At 40.2% G+C, this 20,014-nt stretch overlaps 1 protein-coding gene across 5 annotated transcripts in view; it reads left to right on the forward strand.

Annotated features, from left to right (window-relative positions):
• The window catches only part of LOC122551068 (neurobeachin), a 991,558-nt gene that overhangs the window by 774,774 nt on the left and 196,770 nt on the right, over nt 1-20,014 (forward strand). For all 5 annotated transcript variants that reach the window (XM_087988254.1, XM_087988250.1, XM_087988251.1 and 2 more), the window contains one exon: nt 16,166-16,285. In XM_087988254.1, coding sequence (XP_087844380.1) covers nt 16,166-16,285 — 120 coding nt within the window. The remainder of the gene's footprint in view (nt 1-16,165; nt 16,286-20,014) is intronic.

Consider the following 20,014-nt stretch of genomic DNA (forward strand, 5'->3'; position numbering starts at 1 on the left):
TTGCCTGCCACTTCAACACACCACCATCTTCCCATATCAACATTTCTAGTACAGACCTCTGCAATGTTCCAACAGGCCTCAGCACAAGCTCCAACAACAGCATCTCATTTTCCACTTTGGGACTGCACAACCTCCAGGATTCAACATTGCGTTCAATAACTTTCGAACCTGATTCCGCCCTTCCATGTTTTTTTACCTGTCCCAACACTCTGAACCTGTCACACATGATTTGCTTTCAACGCAGCCAACATATTCTCACCTATTCTTAGTCCTATTATCACGTGACATGGGTTGCTTTCAAAACAGCTTATTCAATGTGTCCTACTCTCAGCTCACATTATCACTTATTCAGCTTCTCTTTTGCCTTGAGTTAATATCAATAAGGGCTTTTGACCAAAACATCGATTTTCCTGCTCCTCAGATGCTGCCTGACTGGCTGTGCTTTTCCTTCACCACACTCTTAACTTTAATATCAATAATCCCCTCGTCAGCCTATCCCTTTCGTAGTTCTCTCTGGGCTCTGTCTCCAACTATCTATTCACCTCCACTTCCCCCACCCACCTACACTCTATAAATACCACCTTTCTCTCACTGCTATCAATTCAGATGAAGAGTGACTAGATTTGAAGTGTAAACTCTGCTTTCTCCCCATGATGCTGCCAGACCTGCTGAGTTTTGCCAGCAATTTCTGCTTTTGTTTCAAATCTCCAGCATCTGAATTTCTTTGTTTTGTAACAATCCTGTATGCATGTCTTTGACTATTAGTTAAAGTTAGAGAACGTGAATAGTTCTGCATTACTTATTTGGATAGTTACCCAATAAATATTATAAGATTGAAACTTAATCTAATTCTAGGTTAACTCCAAAACTGACATCATTAATTCTCAATCAATCCTCATGCCTAGTAACTACTTTCCTAATCCTCCAATTACATCCTCAACCACTTGCCATGAACTGACTAACATCAACAATCCAACTACCTCGAAATCCACCAATTGCCTACCACCGCACAAATACTCTCCCGATCCTATTGCACTACTGTCCTGACTAACATCTTATACGAGGACCAGTTCTCTGTCCTGACTAATCCTCCCTTTTAATCCAAGTAACTTCCCCACTCTGACTTCCCCTTCTAACTAGAGCTAACTATCTCCCAAACCTGACTACACCTCTCGCCTGCTTGACTGTGTCTCTGACTTGACTACCAACCCCTCACCCAAAATGACTAAACCCATCTGACCTGATTACCTCTTCCAACTACTTAACTACTTCCCAGACATTCCTACTTCAACTACTTGTTTGAAATGTCCGTCTGTGCCTCAGACTAGAGAGTCCCCGAACACAATCGATCTCTTGGAACCAGACATACCCCTCATTGCATTACAGCCAGTCTCAATACCAGAAACTTGGCTGGTCATGCTACATTCCCCTGAGAATCCATTACCCCCCCCCCCATTTTCCAAAACAACATACTTGTTTGAAATGGGGATATCCACAGAAGACTTCTGCACTACTTACCTACCTCTCTTACCTATCCAAGAGTTAACCCATCTATGCGACTGTATCTTCAACTTTTCTCCCTTTCTATAACTGCCATCCATCACACCCCCTTACTCTTGTAAATTCCTCATTGCCTCTAACTGTCACTCCAATTGTTCCATTTGATCTGATAAGATTCCCAATCAATGGCATTTATTGCAGGTATAATCCTCAGTAACACATAAACTCTCCCTAAACACCAACATCCAACAACAAGAGCATATCACTCTACTAAAGGCCATATTTTGCTGCTTCCAATCTGCAGACCCAGAAAATAGCACCATTTTATTCCTCTGCAAAACACTGTTCCAGGCTAACTAAGTACTTTTGGCTTATATTTTTGAGAGACATATCTCAATACAACATATAATCAAGAAAGAACCCACTCTATTCATTACTGCAGACTTACAGCAAGGCCACACATAAAACTGTTCACTTACCTGTCTCTGTACTGTGACCTCTCCCAAAGGGTTCCTCCAAAATCAGTTGTGAACTTCACTGTTTGTTAATTTTCCCAGATGCACTCTGATACATGAATTCAACAGCAAAGGCAGTAACTGTGGAGGTTCACCGCTGTGTCAATTAGGAGTGTGGGTCTTGGTCTCACTCTCACTCTCACTCTCACTCTCACTCTCACTCTCACTCACTCTCTCTCTCGTTTAGACTTTTTTTCTTCCAGAGTTACAAAACAATGCAACAGCATATAAAGCAGTAATTGCTGCCCATAGAATTCAAGGAAATCACCTTCAAACCTAAAATACCTCAAAAAAGGATCAGTCTGTTACAGCCAGAAATTTTTTCCTGTCCTCCATCTTGGATTACCCAGAATACCCCGTTGGGAGGTCATGTTAAGGCTGTACAGGTCATTGTATAGGCCACTTTTGGAATATTGCATGCAATTCTGGTCTCCTTCCTATCGGAAAAATGTTGTGAAACTTGAAAGGGTTCAGAAAAGATTTACAAGGATGTTGCCAGGGTTGGATGATTTGAGCTCTAGGGAGAGGTTGAATAGGCCAGGGCTGTTTTCCCTGGAGCGTCAGAGGCTGAAGGATGACCTTATAGAGATTTTAAAAATCAAGGGCATGGATAGGGTAAATAGACAACATATTTTCCTTGGAGTGGGGCTGTCCAGAACTAGAGGGCGTAGGTTTAGGGTGAGAGGGAAAAGATATAAAAGGGACTGAAGGGGCAATATTTTCACGCAGAGGGTGGTGCATGTTTGGAATGAGCTGCCAGAGGAAGTGGTGGAGGCTGGTACAAATACAACATTTAAAAGGCATCTGGATGGGTATATGAATAGGAAGGGTTTGGAGAGATATGGGCCGGTTGCTGGCAGCTGGGACTAAATTGGGTTGGGATATCTGGTCAGCATGGATGAATTGGACTGAAGGGACTGTTTCTGTGCTCTATGACTCTACTTAGCCACCTCATTCACTTATCCACCATACACACCTAGTTATTCACTCACTCCCACTCACAAATTGGACCTCTAAGCATACCCTGTAGCAGCTAGTGCCATAAAATAGGGAGACATTCCTAACTTCCCTCAACACTACTCCACTCCAAAAGAGTTCCCCAAGTGATGTGTTGTGCATTTCTGTCACAGCCAGATACACGTAAACTGCTACATTGAGCAAGGGAAATTTTAATTGAAGCAGTAATTAGACCATCATTCCCAGTCCTACAACACATAGACTGCAGAGGTTCAAGAGAGAAGCTCAGCACCACCTTCACAAAGGCAACCAGGGATGGTCAACAAATGATGGCCAGCCAGTGACACCAATGCTCCACAATTTCAAGAAATATTTTCTTGAATCCATTAATTGTTTTACAGAAACAGAAGAAATAAAATAAATCAGCAAAAAAAAGGGGGTTGGGTGAGGGGTTATGATCTAAAATTACGAAAATAACTTCTAATAACCACAAACTCTATTTGCTTCATTGTTTTTGCTTGTTTGTTTTTTCCTCGTTTCTTTCTTTTGAACATAACCACATCTAAAATATTCGGTTGTTTCTATTCACTCGTGGGATGTGTGCATTGCCTATTTATTGCCCATCCCTAGTTAACCTTAACCAGGTGGACAACTACTTTCTTGAACTGCTGCTGTCCATTTGGTGTAGTTCGACCCACAATGCTATTAGGGAAGCATATTGCAGCAAAACTACTCAATTAGTGGATAAGATATTTGTTCAAATTTATTTCTAAATTTCAGAAGAACTTGCATATTTTAGATACATGCACCCAAGTTTAAATTTTTCATTTTTTTTAACATTAATACAAATATTATACTATTAGTGCTATCATAAAAGTTAAATTAAGACAGGCCTTGCTAGAAATTGCTGTAGGTCCTAAGCATTTTCTGTCTGTAACAAAATCACAGAATTTTTAAGTAGGCATTTGTAGTTAATACCATTAAATAGAAATGGAATTGCTGCAAGGAGCGTAACTTTATTAAAGCTTTGGACAGGCAGTCAGCCATATCGACTAAAACTGATTAGGTTGCACAACTTGACATGAAATTACAAAATCAGATTAGGCAATGACATAACCTTTAAGTTGCACTACTGCATGGATTTTTGATGTTTTTACAGAACACACTAAGATTATTCTGCATTCCACGTTACTTTGCTCCCTTCAATGAGTAACTGAAATTTATTGTGTGCGATAGATTCTGAGTGGCACAATTTACTTTCAAATCACATTTTATTCGTGTCTAGTGATGTTAGTTGTATGCAATAAAGAGGCTTATTTTTGAAGATTCAGGACCAAACATTGAGAAACTGCCCAGATTAGCCTATATAAAATAAATTCAAGTTGTGTGGACATATAGAATCAGTAAAATGTAGGGTTTTTTAAAGTTGCGAAATCCCTGTTACGTTGGTTCTTTTTCTGCCTGTGGTTTGAAATTCATATTCATCAAGCATTTTTAAAATAAAATTTTGTAGTCATCCTTCAAAGGAGAATTTCTTGCAATACCTTGGGATATATTTTAACTGAAAAAACAGCATAAAATATCCAAACTTTAAGCTATTCAGCAAATCTTTTGTGGGACTGCTCACAGTGAGTTGGAATTTTAATACGAGCAGGTATGTTGTACCATTGACCTGTCAAGATGGAACACAGTCCTTGCATCTAGGAATTCCAGGAATGGGATGCAGGCTTTGGTAATTCTGGGATGATGTCTAACCTTGGCAGTTTTTTTTTTACTCATTCCTAATAACCCTCAAGAAGGTGTGGTGAGCTGTGGCCTGAAAATCCACGGTAATGGGTTCAAGAAAACATTTCCTCAACAATTTCTCAAGGGAAAGCTCATAGGCAATTTTTAAGAGATTAGCAGAGTCAGAGAGCATTACAAGTTCCAACTTCAGTTGCTATCTTAAGTATTTAAACATAAATCTTCTGCTTCTTAAAAGCTAATGATGGAAATTACAGGCTGCGAATGGTCAGTTTTACAGTATGCATTTCAGAAGCACAGATCCTGAAAGCTTAACTTAGTTATTATGTTTATTAATTTTTATGATTTTTCCTACATTGCAACAGTGACCCACTCTTCAAAAAGTACTTAATTGGCAGTAAAACACTGGGATATCCTGAAATCATAATAGGTGCTATAAAAATGCAAGGGTTTTGTAATAATGTTGAAATTAAGTAAAACTAATTTGCTCAATTGTTAATTGCATTTGAATTTTCCAAGCCTTCTAGTAAAATAACTTCCTTAAAAATCACAAAGTTGTTCAATGAGGTTTTTAAATGGAACATAATGCTTAAGAAACTAACATCCATTTATTGAAATAGGCAGCAAGAGACTTTTGAGATCTACAGATTAGATTAGCACAGGCATCAGTTTTCATCTCTCCCCTCTAGAACCCTTCCTGGTCCAGAAATTGCAACCACTCCACTCCACCCCCAACCCCTGACTAGGAAAGAATCCAGCTTTTTTTGCTTTTCTTAAATAATCCCGTCACCAAATTTACAAAACACCCAGTAAATACATTAGAAACACTGTCCACTGAGGACAAATACCCGACTCTTTTTCATAAAAGTTTAATAACTCATCATAAATTCAAAAATGTTTCAATTAATCAAATTACAAACACTGTCCACCAAGGGTGATACATAGCTTTCAAGACCAGACAAGATCAGGCATTTTTAGACTAATATGGGAAGGCAAAACCCAGTTTTTTAGAAGTTATTTTGAAAACTCTATCACTAAATCATCCAAATAGCTATTTATCAAATAACATAAAATATACCACAATAATAAAAAGATGGGGAAACAAGGGAGGGAAAAAAGTCAAAACAATATTGGAAAGGGAGATAATGAATTCAAGACCCTTTGGTGCCTATGTCTCTCTCAAAGCTTTGAGAGTGCTGGTGGACATTGGCTGTTTACTCTCCAAGGGCACCTGTGCACAAGTGTAGTTATAGAAAAGAGGTAAGCCACCAGGAATTATGAGTGTCTTCATGGTCCTCTGCCTGGACCTGTTGATGGCTACTTCAGCCTAACCTGCGAGGAGGTTCTCCACACAGGGTGCCCAAAGATTGGGAGCATGGGATTAAAGTATAACCAAAAGAACAGCGACAAATTCTTAAAATAACTAAAAAGGTGGTGCAATCTCGTGCAACCAATATATTCATGGTCCACAGGTTCTACAGCATCGCAGAATAAACAGTTGGCCAAGATACTAAGCACTTCTATCAAAACGCTGCATGCAGCAACTTCCTCCCAAGGTCCCTAATGGAATGCAGGAGGACCCCTCTCCAGAAAGCCCTCCACAAGAACCCAGATCTTTTATATTTTATATCCTGTTCAGACAGGTGGGATTTGAACCAGAGGCAGGGACTCTACCACAGCACCATGAGACATAAAAACCAGCTCTTTGTTTTAAGTAACCAGTTAATTATAACACATCTCTGGAGTAGGTACGACTTGAACCCCAGCCTTCTGACTCAGAGGTATGGTCCGTACAACTGCAATACAAAATCTCCCAGAATACTGCTCTTTCTTTTTTGAATAGCCATCAACAAGTAATCAGATACTATCAATAAATCAAATTACACACACTGCCCATAGAACATCACCAGGGACGGTGTAAGCAGAAGCCAGCTGTTTTTTTTGATAGTTTTATTCGAGGAACCTGTTCAGAGATGTCATTACACACCTCTGTACCAAGTTGAACTTGAACCCAAGCTCGAGAGTGTGGTGCTGGAAAAGCACAGCAGATCAGACAGCTGTAAGGAACAGGAGAATCCTCGTTTTGGGCAAGAGCCCTTCATCAGAGCCCTTGAACCCGAGCTGCCTGGTCCAGTTTTAATTTATTTTTAAACAAACTGTACATACAAGTTACAATACATGTCAAGAGCAGATGGGACTTGAACCCTAGCCTCCTGGCTCAGAAATTAGGACATTGTAACTGCACCACAAGAACCCTCAGAATTCTGGTCTTTTTTTAAGGGAACCACCATCAAGTTATCAAATACCCCTAATTAGTTAAATAACATGCTGCCCTTGTATAATCAGAAACCAGATCTGAATATTCTTTTTAAATCAACCTGTTTAGCCTTAATGAGCATCACATGCTCTCAATCAACTCGGGAACTATTCAGGTTTACCCTTAAAAGAGCCTATGTTTCTAACACTGACACAAAGAATTGGAGGATTGATTTTAGAAAAAAAACTATTCATAATAAAGTCTTTGTTTTTTAGCAATCAAAAAAGAAACCATAGTAACAATTGATGTGTCTCGGAGTTCAGTTTATATAGAATTAATAACAGAAACATTCAAATAGTAATATTTTTGAATAAATTTATCACTTGTCTAGAATAAAAGCTTTGAGAGTTCAAGCTTTAGTTTCTATCAAAGTCTTTTTGGAAAAGTAAGATGCTTCCAAATTGTCAAAACATCAGAGAATGTGACTTTTATCCTTAGCTCCACAGTTTGCAAAGTAGGCAACTCTTCAAATTGCACGTGCTCAGGATGCAGAGTAGAATATCTCAACTGTTGGAAAATAAATATTCAAATCTCCAGTTTTTGAAACAGTCTAAATTATTGATGTAAAATATTAGTGAAGGCCATAGGAGGTAAGGAACCCAAATAATGTTGTTATTAAACATGTCGTGCTTGATTTTTTAGAAGTCCTTTATGAGTTTCATGGAACAGGACAGCAGAGTACAGGTTCTTCTGCTCTTTTATTCTGCTCTAAGATCAAACTAACCTATATACCCGTCATTTTACTATCATCCACGTGCTTATCCAAGAATTGCTTCAATGTCCCTAATGTATCTGACTCTACTACCACAGCTGGCAGTGCATTCCATTCACCTACACTCTCTGTGTAAAGAGCTGACCTCTGACATCTCCCCAAGCCTTCCTCCAATCACCTTAAAATTATTCTCCTCGTGATATCCTTCTGAATGAGCCTACCATGGGGAACCTTATCAAATGCCTTGCTAAAATCCATGTACACCACATCCACTGTTCTACCTTCATCAATGTGTTTTCTCACATCCTCAAAGAATTCAGCAAGGCTTGTGAGGCATGACCTGCCCCTCACAAAGCCATGCTGACTATCTCTAATCAAACTATGGTTTTTCAAGTTATCATAAATCCTGTCTCTCAGAATCCTCTCCAATAATTTGCCCACCACAGATATAAGACTAACTGGTCTGTAATTCCCAGGATTATCCCCATTCCCTTTTTTGAACAAGGGAATAACATTTGCCACCCTCCAATCATCTGGCAGTACTCCAGTGGATAGTGAGGACGCAAAGATCATCACCAAACATGCAGCAATCTTTTCCCTTGCTTCCTGTAGTAACCTTGGGTATATCCCATCTGGCCCAGAAGACTTGGCTATCCTTATGTTTTTCAAAATTTTCAGTGCATCTCCCTTCTCAACATCAATCTGTTTGAGCATATTAGCCTGTTTCATGCTGTCGTCACAAATGACAAGGTCCCTCTCACGAGTGAATTTGAAGCAAAGTATTCATTAAGGACCTCCCCTACCTCCTCCAACTCCAGGCACAGGTTCGTCCAATATCCCTGATTGGCTCTACACTCACTCTGGCCATCCTCTTGTTCCTCACATAAGCGTAGAGTGCTTTAGGGTTGTAGATGTACAGCATGGAAACAGATCCTTCAGTGCAACCCAATCTAGTCCCACCTGCCAGCACCGAACCATATCCCTCCAAACCCTTCCTATTCATATACCCATCCAAATGCCTTTTAAATGTTGCAATTGTACCAGCCTCCACCACTTCCTCTGGCAGCTCCTTCCATACACATACAACCCACTGCGTGAAAAAGTTGCCCCTCAGGTCCCTTTTATATCTTTCCCCTTTATATCTTTCCCCTCTCACCCTAAAGCTATGCCCTCTAGTTCTGGACTCCCCCACCCCAGGGAAAAGACGTTGTCTATTTATCCTATTCATGCCCCTCATAATTTTGTAAACCTCTATAAGGTCACCCCTCAGCCTCCAGTGCTCCAGGGAAAACAGCCCCAGCCTGTTCAGCCTCTCCCTATAGCTCAAATCCTCCAACCCTGGCAACATCCTTGTAAATCTTTTCTGAACCCTTTCAAGTTTCACAACATCTTTCCGATAGGAAGGAGACCAGAATTGCATGCAATATTCCAACAGTGGCCTAACCAATGTCCTGTACAGCCGCAACATGACGTCCCAACTCCTGTACTCAATACTCTGACCAATAAAAGAGAGCATACCAAACGCCTTCTTCACTATCCTATCTACCTGCGACTCCACTTTCAAGGAGCTATGAACTTGCAACCACTACAGCGGACAGCTGAAACTGACAACCGGAAGCGACAGGGACAGACCACTATAAACACCGGAGGAAACATCAAAGAAGCGCTTCGCAGGAGGCTCCCAAGCACTGATGATGTCGCCTAGCCAGGGGACGAAACGTTTGCAACAAAAACTTCCAGCTCGGCGAACAGAACCACAACAACGAGCACCCGAGCTACAAATCTTCGCACAAACTTTGCACTCCAAGGTCTCTTTGTTCAGCAACACTCTCTAGACCCTTACCATTAAGTGCATAAGTCCTGCTAAGATTTGCTTTCCCAAAATGCAGCACCTCGCATTTATCTAAATTAAACTCCATCTGCCACTTCTCAGCCCATTGCCCCATCTGATCAAGATCCTGTTGTAATCTGAGGTAACCTTCTTTGCTGTCCACTATACCTCCAATTTTGGTGTCATCTACAAACTTATAACTATACCTCTTATGCTCGCATCCAAATCATTTATATAAATGACAAAACGTAGAGGACCCATCTCCGATCCTTGTGGCACTCCACTGGTCACAGGCCCCAGTCTGAAAAACAACCCTCCACCACCACCCTCTGTCTTCTACCTTTGAGCCAGTTCTGTATCCAAATGGCTAGTTCACCCTGTATTCCGTGAGATCTAATCTTGCTAACCAGTCTCCCATGGGGAACCTTGTCGAACGCCTTACTGAAGTCCATATAGATCACATCTACCGCTCTGCCCTCATCATTCCTCTTTGTTACTTCTTCAAAAAAGCTCATTCAAGTTTGTGAGACATGATTTCCCACACACAAAGCCATGTTGACTATCCCTAATCAGTCCTTGCCTTTCCAAATACATATACATCCTCAGGATTCCCTCCAACAACATGCCCACCACCGAGGTCAGGCTCACTGGTCTATAGTTCTCTGGCTTGTCTTTACTACCCTTCTTAAAGAGTGGCACCACATTACCCAACTTCCAGTCTTCCGGCACCTCACCTGTGACTACCGATGTTACAAATATCTCAGCAAGAGGCCCTGCAATCACTTCTCTAGCTTCCCACAGAGTTCTAGAGTACACCTGATCAGTCCTGGGGATTTATCCACCTTTACTCATTTCAAGACATCCAGCACTTCCTCCTCTATAATATGGACATTTGGCAAGGTGTCACCATCTATTTCGCTACTTTCAATATCTTCCATGTCCTTTTCCACAGTAAGTACTGATGCAAAATATTCATTTAGTATGTCACCCATTTTCTGCGGCTCCACACAAAGGCCGCCTTACTGATCTTTGAGGGGCCCTATTCTTTCGCTAGTTAGCCTTTTGTCCTTAATATATTTGTAAAAATCCTTTGGATTCTCCTTAATTCTATTTGCCAAAGCTATCTCATGTCCCCTTTTGGCCCTCCTGATTTCCCTCTTAAGTATACTCCTACTGCCTTTATACTCTTCTAAGGATTCACTCGATCCATCCTGTCTATACCTTACATATGCTTCCTTCTTTTTCTTAACCAAACCCTCAATTTCTTTAGTCATCCAGCATTCCCTATACCTACCAGCCTTTCCTTTCACCCCAACAGGAATATACTTTCTCTGGATTCTCATTATTTCATTCCTGAAGGTGTCCCATTTTCCAGCCGTCCCTTTACCTGCAAACATCTGACCCCAATCAGCTTTCGAAAGTTCTTGCCTAATACCATCAAAATTAGCCTTTCTCCAATTCAGAACTTCAACTTTTAGATCTGGTCTATCCTTTTCCATCACTATTTTATATCTAATGGAATTATGGTCGCTGGCCCCAAAGTGCTCCCTCACTAACACCTCAGTCACCTGCCCTCTCTTATTTCCCAAGAGTAGGTCAAGTTTTGCACCTTCTCTAGTAGGTATATCCACATACTGAATCAGAAAACTTTCTTGTACACACTTATCAAATTCTTCTTCAACTAAACCCTTAACATTATGACAGTCCCAGTCTATGTTTGGAAAGTTAAAATCCCCTACCATACCCACCCTATTATTCTTGCAGATTGCTGAGATCTCCTTACAAGTTTGTTTCTCAATTTCCCTCTGACTATTAGGGGGTCTATAATACAATCCCATTAAGGTGATCATCCCTTTCTTGCTTCTCATTTCAACCCAAATAACTTCCCTGGAAGTATTTCCAGGAATATCCTCCCTCAATATAGCTGTAATGCTATCCCTTATCAAAAATGCCGCTCCCCCTCCTCTCTTGCTTCCCTTTCTATCCTTCCTGTAGCATTTGTATCCTGGAACATTAAGCTGCCAGTCCTGCCCATCCCTGAGCCATGTCTTACTTAATCCTACCCACTAAAGCTTTTTCATGCCCCTTCTAGTTCTCCTAAGTCCATTCTTCATTTCCTTCCTGACTACCTTGTAACTCTCTAGAGCCCTGTCTGATCATTGCCTCCTCAACCTTAAGTAAGCTTTCTTCTTCCTCTTGATTAGATGTTCTACATCTCTGAATTCAGTGTCTGGAACTACGTTGGCACTAAATATCTGCACAATTTACTGTGTTCGCCCTGGTGCAAAGTTGAGTAGAGTTAGATTGACTGTGTGTCTGCTTGAAGTTTAGATGGAGATTACACTCCCAGACGGAGTGGATGTATAGTGCTCTGATTTTCTGGCAGCACAGTGAGCACAAACAAGAACGATGCCAGAGTCTTGTTTCTCTATTTCCTCTAAATAGCTGCTCCACCTCACTTTCTTACACCCTTGCCTCTTTTCCCCTTGAAATCAGCTTATCTCCTCTTTAATTGAATGCTATTCTAGATTACTTTTATAAAATGTTTAACCTCACAATAAATCGAAGAAATATGAGTGGTTTGATTTTTTTTAAAACAACGCAGTAGATTATCTCTCCCCCTTCACAGAGACACCTCCACCTCCAGCTCCATCCTGTTTATACACACTCTTGGTGACCATTGCCCATTGAATTACATTGCCCATTTTAAAAAAATGGAAATGTAAAATGGCTACAATACAGGAGTTCATTCCACCACTCGTGTACGTACCAGCTCTCATAAGCAGACCTCTCAGGCAGTCCCATTCCCTGTTATTTTGCTGCAGTGCTGCAATATTTTTCTCTGTTGATAATTCTGGTCATTCGTCTATAGGAAGGATGTTGTTATACTTGAGAGGGTTCAGAAAAGATTTACAAGGATGTTGCCGGGACTGGAGGGTTTGAGCTATAGGGAGAGGCTGAATAAGCTGGGGCATTTTCCCCAGAGCATTGGAGACTAAGAGGTAACCTTATAGTCATTTATAAAATCGTGAGGGGCATGGATAGCGTGAACAGCCAAAGTCTTTTTTCTCGAGTGTGGGAATCTAAAATTAGAGGTTTAAGAGGGGAAAGGTTTAAAAAGGACCTGAGGGGTAACTTTTTCACGCAGAGGGTGGTGCGTGTATGGAACTAGCTGCTAGAGGAAGTGTTAGAAACATGTACAATTATAGCATTTCAAAGGTGTCTGGATGGATATGCGAATAGGAAGGGTTTAGATTAGATTAGATTAGATTCGATTAGATTACATTACATTACAGTATGGAAACAGGCCCTTCGGCCCAACAAGTCCACACCGACCCGCCGAAGCGAAACCCACCCATACCCCTACATTTACCCCTTACCTAACACTACGGGCAATTTAGCATGGCCAATTCACCTGACCCTGCACATCTTTGGACTGTGGGAGGAAACCGGAGCACCCGGAGGAAACCCACGCAGACACGGGGAGAACGTGCAAATTCCACACAGTCAGTCGCCTGAGGCGGGAAGTGAACCCGGGTCTCAGGCGCTGTGAGGCAGCAGTGCTAACAACTGTGCCACCGTGCCACCCACAGACCGATATGGATCACGTTCTGGCAAATGGGACTCGGTCAGATTGGGATATCTAGTCGATTTGAACCGAAAGGTCTGTTTTTGTGCTATGTGATTCTATGACTCTAATTAGCCAATTGACTTGGGTGAAAAATGTTGCTAACTTTGTTGATTGAAACAAAGATGGGTAGAAGAATAAAATAAAACAAAGAAATTAGATTAGATTAGATTAGATTACATTACATTACATTACAGTGTGGAAACAGGCCCTTCGGCCCAACAAGGCCACACCGACCCGCCGAAGCGAACCCACCCATACCCCCACATTTACCCCTTACCTAACACTACGGGCAATTTAGCATGGCCAATTCACCTGGCCCTGCATATCTTTGGACTGTGGGAGGAAACCGGAGGAAACCCACGCAGACACGGGGAGAACGTGCAAACTCCACACAGTCAGTCGCCTGAGGCGGGAATTGAACCCGGGTCTCTGGCTCTGCGAGGCAACAGTGCTAACCACTGTGCCACCGTGCCGCCCACAGACCGATATGAGAATTCTGAAAATCTGAAACAAAAACAGAAATTGCTGGAGAAACTCAGAACTCAGATAGTCTGAAGGAATGTCATTGAACTCAAAATGTTAATCTCTGCTTTCTTTTGACCTGACTAGTTTCTTCAGCAATTTCTGTTTTTGGTTTAGGTAGGAGACAAAGTAGTGAAGAGGACCAAAGGGAATGTACAAAGGGATACATCTTGGTTAAATGAGTCATCAGCAGTTTAGCTGAAGGAGTTTAATGTACGATAGTATGAACTTGTCCACTTTGGCAGGAAGTATAGTAAAATAGCATTTTACTTAAATTGAGAGATTGCACAACTGTGAAATTAAAGGATCCAGGTGTCCTGGTGGATGAATTACAAGAGGTTAAGATACAGATATAGCAAGGAGTTTGGAAGCCAAATGCAATGTTGTAGTTAATTGCACAGGAAATAAAACATACAAGTAGGGAAATTTTGCTACAGTTGTGCAGGTGATGGTGAGACCACTTCTGGAATGCTATGTACAGTTTAGGTCTCCTTTCTCAGCAAAGGATGTATTTTCATCGAAACCAGTTCATTTGATTTTTTTTCTTGGGATCTTTTTTAATGTGCAGATTTTCGAAGTTGGTGTTAGGTTCAGTGGATTCATGACATTGAACACTGATGCTTCATTTTCATTATGACTGTGCAATTCAGGCCAAAGTTTTGAAAACAGCATCATCACTTTTTCTTTTCACAGGATCACAGAAAACTTTTTTTTTACTTCAAATAAGAAAACCTCATGCAAAAGCCTACTTGTGCACTCAAAAAAAAATCTGTAATCTGGACATGCTTAGAGTGCATGAATGTAGTTCATAAAATCAAGTGGACTGAGGTTCAAGCATTTGAGTCAAAACACTTTGAATGGTTCTTTTTCTCATTTGTTTTGCTGATAGATGTTCCATTAGTCAGGATTGGGTATTTTGTATCTCTCTTTCAAGGTTTTCCTTTGGCATTTTTCAAGTTGTTGGTTTAGATTTGTGCATGGTCTTCAGTTGAGGTTTACTGTAGTTTTACTTTGAAAAAGTTAATAAAATGTACCTTTAAAAGTATGATGGTAGATTATTAGCAATCAGAATGTACTGTACTTGTAGTATCTTTATTGTGGATTTCCTTGCTGATGGAGAATGCAGTCTTTCAAATTTGATAAAGAAAAATATTAAATGCTTGGAATCTATCTTTAAAAGCTTTGAAAACTATGTGAACTTATTAAACTGCTTGGTGGTTGTTTATTTTAATGTACACAAAAATTAGACAATTCATTCTACCAGTCTCCAAAATGCAGAAAAGTCAGGATATCTGTGCTGGTTCTTTGTTTGAACAATTGAAAATAAAATTCCATTTCCTGTTATCTGTATACTCTTCTGTTCCAGATATATGGAGCAAGAATCAACAAATGTGTATGTTATCAATTTAAATAGAGGGACAAAAAAAGTGTGGAAATTTTGTATCAATGTGAGCCTTCACCGAATCAATCAATCAAATGAGGTTCAATCTCCAGGCTGTTTGAAATAAATTAAAAGGAGTTATTCTAAGATTTAAAAAAGAAGGTAATTTAGAAAATCCTTAGCAGATCTTGCAACATCTGTGGAGAGAGAGATAGAGTTAATGTTTCAAATCAGTGATCTCTTGCCAGCACTGCGCACTTGAAAAGCAGGTGTCTGGGAAGAGAGAAGTGGGAGGGGAGAAAGAATAAGTGAAGATGTGTGAAAGGGTGGAAAACAAGAGAGATTAAATGGCAAAAGGGCTCATGGCTCAAGACATGAGCTAATGACAATGGATAAATAAAGAAGCAGAAATGTAGCTAGGGAAGGAATAAGTGGGAAAAGCAGAATTATAGACAGCCACCATCCAAAATCAAAATGGAAGTTGTAGTTCTTATCCAAAATTATGAACTCATTTTTCAGTTTGGAAAACTTTGGGTGCCTAATTGAAAGATAAGGTGCTATTCCTCAAGTTTAAATTGAGTTTCATTGAATCAGTATGTGAGACCAAGGTCCAACGTTGAATGGGTTGGAGAATTAAAATGGTAGGCAACCTTAAACTCTCTCACTTATGTATCAAAAACAGATTATTCACACAGTGATCGCCTAATCTGCATTTGATCTCTCAATGTAGGAGAGACCATGTTGGGAGCAGTGAATGCAATATATTTTGCTCTTAAAGAAATTATTCTTGTCTTTACTATATCACTGAAGCTGTAATTCAGACATGTTGAGCAGTTTGAGCAACTTACTGTCTTATTTAATTATATTTACGGATGAGACAGCTCTTTTATTTGAATCCATTGGATATTTTAGTATTTTACTTTTTATTCTTTAGATCAGGTGTGATCTTACTTCCAACCTCAGTGTTTATTGTTAAGACTTTATTTCGCTATTATGTAATGGTTATTTCCACTCTTTCTATCAAATAAACGTAGACTATTTGTTGTTTTTCCATAGGAGCCGTTTACCACATTTTTCCTGAATGCAAATGAAGGCAAATTTGATTATCCAGAGCGAACATTCTCCTCTATCACCAAGTCGTGGAGGAACTGTCAAAGAGACACATCAGATGTAAAAGTAAGTATTGCTGATTATATTAAAGTACATTGAGTTTGTTACTCCGTATGTGCCTGTTCAGTTTTACTGATTCAAATTTTCTTTTAAAATTTCTTAGAATCTGGAAGAGTCCCAGTGGACTAGAAAATAGTAATGCAACACATATTCAAGGAGGGGGGCATATATATAATAAAAAGTTGTTGACCAGTTAGCCTAATTTCTGACAGAAAATTATTGCTGAAATCTGTTAAAAGGAGGTTATAGCAGGATACGTAGAAAAATATAATTTAAGCAGATCGAGTCAACATGGCTTTGTCAGAGCAAAATCATGGTCAACTAATTTTGTAGAATTCCAACAGTGTGGAAGCAGGCCAGTCAAGTCCACACCAGCCCTCCAAAGGGCATCTCACCCAGGTCCACCTCCCTACCCTATCCTTGTAGCCTAGCATTTCCCATGGCTAAGGAAGCAGACTGTACTCTTAAATAATTATATATAATGTATGTCAAATACATGGATGTAGGGCTGAATGTACAGTAAATAAATTTGCTGGTGATAACAAGGTAGGTGGAAAGTAAGTCATTAAGAGGAGAAAGGAAGTCTGCAAAGGTTGGGTATAGTTTGAGTGGATATAAAACAAATTGACAGATGAAGTATAATATTAAAGAATGGGAACTTGTCTAAAAACTGTAAATGTTATTTAAATAAGGAGAGATTACAGAACTATGGAGTACAGAGGAGGCTGGTGTTGGTGCATGAATGCCATGATGTGGAGGAGCTGGTGTTGGACTGGGGTGGACAAAGTTAAAAGTCACACAACACCAGGTTATAGTCCAGCAGGTTTATTTGAAAGTACAAACTTTTGGAGCACTGCTCCTTCATCAGATAGCTAGTGGGGCAAGATTATAGGACACAGAATTTAGAGTTAAAGATCAAAATGTCATATAACTGATGTGATGTATTAAAGAAACCTAGATTGCTGTTAAATTCTTAACTACTTAGATGGGAATGCAGGTTTCGATTGATTAATATGTAAATCCCAGAATTTCTTTCAAATCACAGCTTCAAGATAACTTAATGTTTTATTAGTATCTAAGAAAAATTGACATCTCAGCTCAGACAATGTATTAAAAGTATCAGATTAGAGTCTATCTGTATGCCAACCTGAAGTCAGGCTAGTTCTGTTTCCAAAGTAGGAATTTATGAGATGTCGCATTGACTGACTGCCTACAGATTGTGTGCTTTTTGAACAGAATAGAATGTATCAAATACAAATCTGTAAATGCAAATCCACCCCTTAGATTTATATGTATGTGTCCGCGTCTGTGTGAGGGAGAGGGAAAACGTGTGTATGGGAGAGAGAGTGTGTGTGTGTGTGTGTGTATGTGTGTATGTGGGGGTTGGGGGGGGAGGAATTGTGTATTGCTCTCAGTGTGGTCTCCTCTACACTGGGGAAACAGGACGTCAACTTGCTGAACGTTTCAGAGAACATCTCTGGGACACACGCATCAAGCAATCCCACCCCCCTGCAGCTGAACACTTTAACTCCCTCTCCCACTGTCCCAAGGATATGCAGGTCCTGGGCCTCCTCCACCACCAAACTCTAGCCACGCAACACCTAGAGGAAGAATGCCTCATCCTCTGCCTTGGGACCCTCCAACCATGTGGGATCAATGTAGATTTCAGAAGTTTCTTCAGTTCCCTTCCCCCACCTTATCCCAGATCCAACCTTGTAACTCGGCACCACTCTCTTGAACTGTTCTACCTCGCCATCTTTCTTCCCACCTATCTGCTCCACCCTTCTTTCCGACCTATCACCATCATCCCACACCTCCATGTACCGATTACAATCCCAGCTACCTCCCCTCCACCCCGGCTCCACCCAGCTCTCATTTATCTATATTATGGGCCACCCCCTCATTCCTGATAAAGTGGGATGTTCGGGGATACTTGTACAATATTTAGCAACATTTGTGACTCCTCTTCCAAATGTCAGTAGAAGCAGTGTGTACCAGCACAAAATGCTCTGCAGAAATTTCCGAAGGGTCCTCAGACAACACTATCCAAATGATATCCACTTCCATCTGGATGGACAAGACAGCAGACACATGAAAACACCACCTCCTGCAAGTTTCCTCCAGGTCACTCACTATCCTGACTTGGAAATATACCACTGTTCTGTCAGTGTCACCGAGTCAAAATCCAGGCACTCTCTCCTTAACAACATTGTGGGTCTACCCACAGAATATGACTGTTGTTTAAGACGATAGCTCACAGCCACCTTCTCAAGGCCAACATGGAATGAGCAATAAACATTGACCTAGATCGCAACACCTACATTCCATGAATGAGAAAAAAGAAAAGCTGTACAATTGATGAGAAAGTATGTAGAGTACCCTGTACAATTTTAGTCTCCTTGTTTGAGAAAAACTATAATTACCTTAGAAGCAGCATCAAGAAGGCTTACTTGACTCATTAGAAGGAATGAGTGGGTTATCTTCTGAAGGAAGAATGGACAGGATGTGTCAATTAAGTCCAGAAGAATGAGAGTGGATCTAATTGAAATATTTAAGATCATGGTGGACTTGACAGGGTGGATATTTGGATGATGTTCCATCTTGTGGGGGAACGTAGACCTTGGGGACACAGTTTAAGGGTTAAGAGATTTCCCTTTTAAGACCAGGATGAGGAAGGATTTGTTCCCCTGATGGTTGTTAATCTCTGGAATTCACGTTTCCAGAAAGTCAGGAAGATTGTATGAGATTGAATTTATTCAGAGGCAAATTAAATAGTTTTTTTAATAGCCAAGAAAGTCAAGGGCCTTAGGTGGGTGATGGAGGTGGGGAGGAATAATGGTGCAAACCGGAAAGTAGGGTTGAGACCTCAACCAGATCAGCCATGATTTTATCAAATGTCAGAGCAAGCTTGAAGGGCAAAATGACCCAATGCTCTTACCATCTCCTACGTTAATCAAATAGGTTTCCTGCGTGCTATGCATCGCGTACTGCTCAGTGATATCAGAGCTTACGTATGCATCACGATATCTGAATGCCCATTACATTTTAATATTTGGAAAGAGTTAACATCACAATCATCTCATTACTAATATTAGAAGTAAAATATCTGAATGGACTACCAGGGAACATTTTAAATGTAGAGTCACGCTAAATGTGGTGACATAACTGTGTGTAAGAATTCTATATTACCTCATCATCGCTTCTCAATTATTTCATTATGATGATAGTTTTTATTCCCCCTTAATTCGTAAGTATATTTATCTGATTTCTCTGCCACAACAATAGACTTACAGCAGCAGACCAATTTATCAGGCTTAAAATAGGTGAACAGAATTTAAGTAATTGTGCAGGAAGCATCTCCTAAAATTAATCTTCCTGAATTTGAATAGGAAAAAGGCCATTATAAGGCAGCTCAACTGCTTCAAGAGGCTTGACAAATAAATTACACTGCTCAGTTTTGCTTGATGTGAAGGTTTGAATTGAAACTAACAATGTAATAACTGTCCCTTTGTACCATAGAAATATATTTAACAGTTTTTTTCAAGTGAGAGTTTCATTTGGTGTTGTAAGTTTTAAATGCTACTGCCTTGGCTTAAGCCATCTAACACTGTTTCAAACCATTGGTATTTAATCAAAGATTATTCAATTTTCAAACTTCAGTTTGAGATATGTGATAGAATTTTGGGTTAGGGCTCAATGTCGGAATCAAATAGAGGTTAGCACCCTGAAGTGTCT

The sequence above is a fragment of the Chiloscyllium plagiosum genome, unplaced genomic scaffold, assembly GCF_037043375.1.
Source record: "Chiloscyllium plagiosum isolate Xiang-an unplaced genomic scaffold, Cpla_swu_hap1 HiC_scaffold_6, whole genome shotgun sequence".
In the NCBI taxonomy this organism is placed as follows: Eukaryota; Metazoa; Chordata; class Chondrichthyes; order Orectolobiformes; family Hemiscylliidae; genus Chiloscyllium; species Chiloscyllium plagiosum.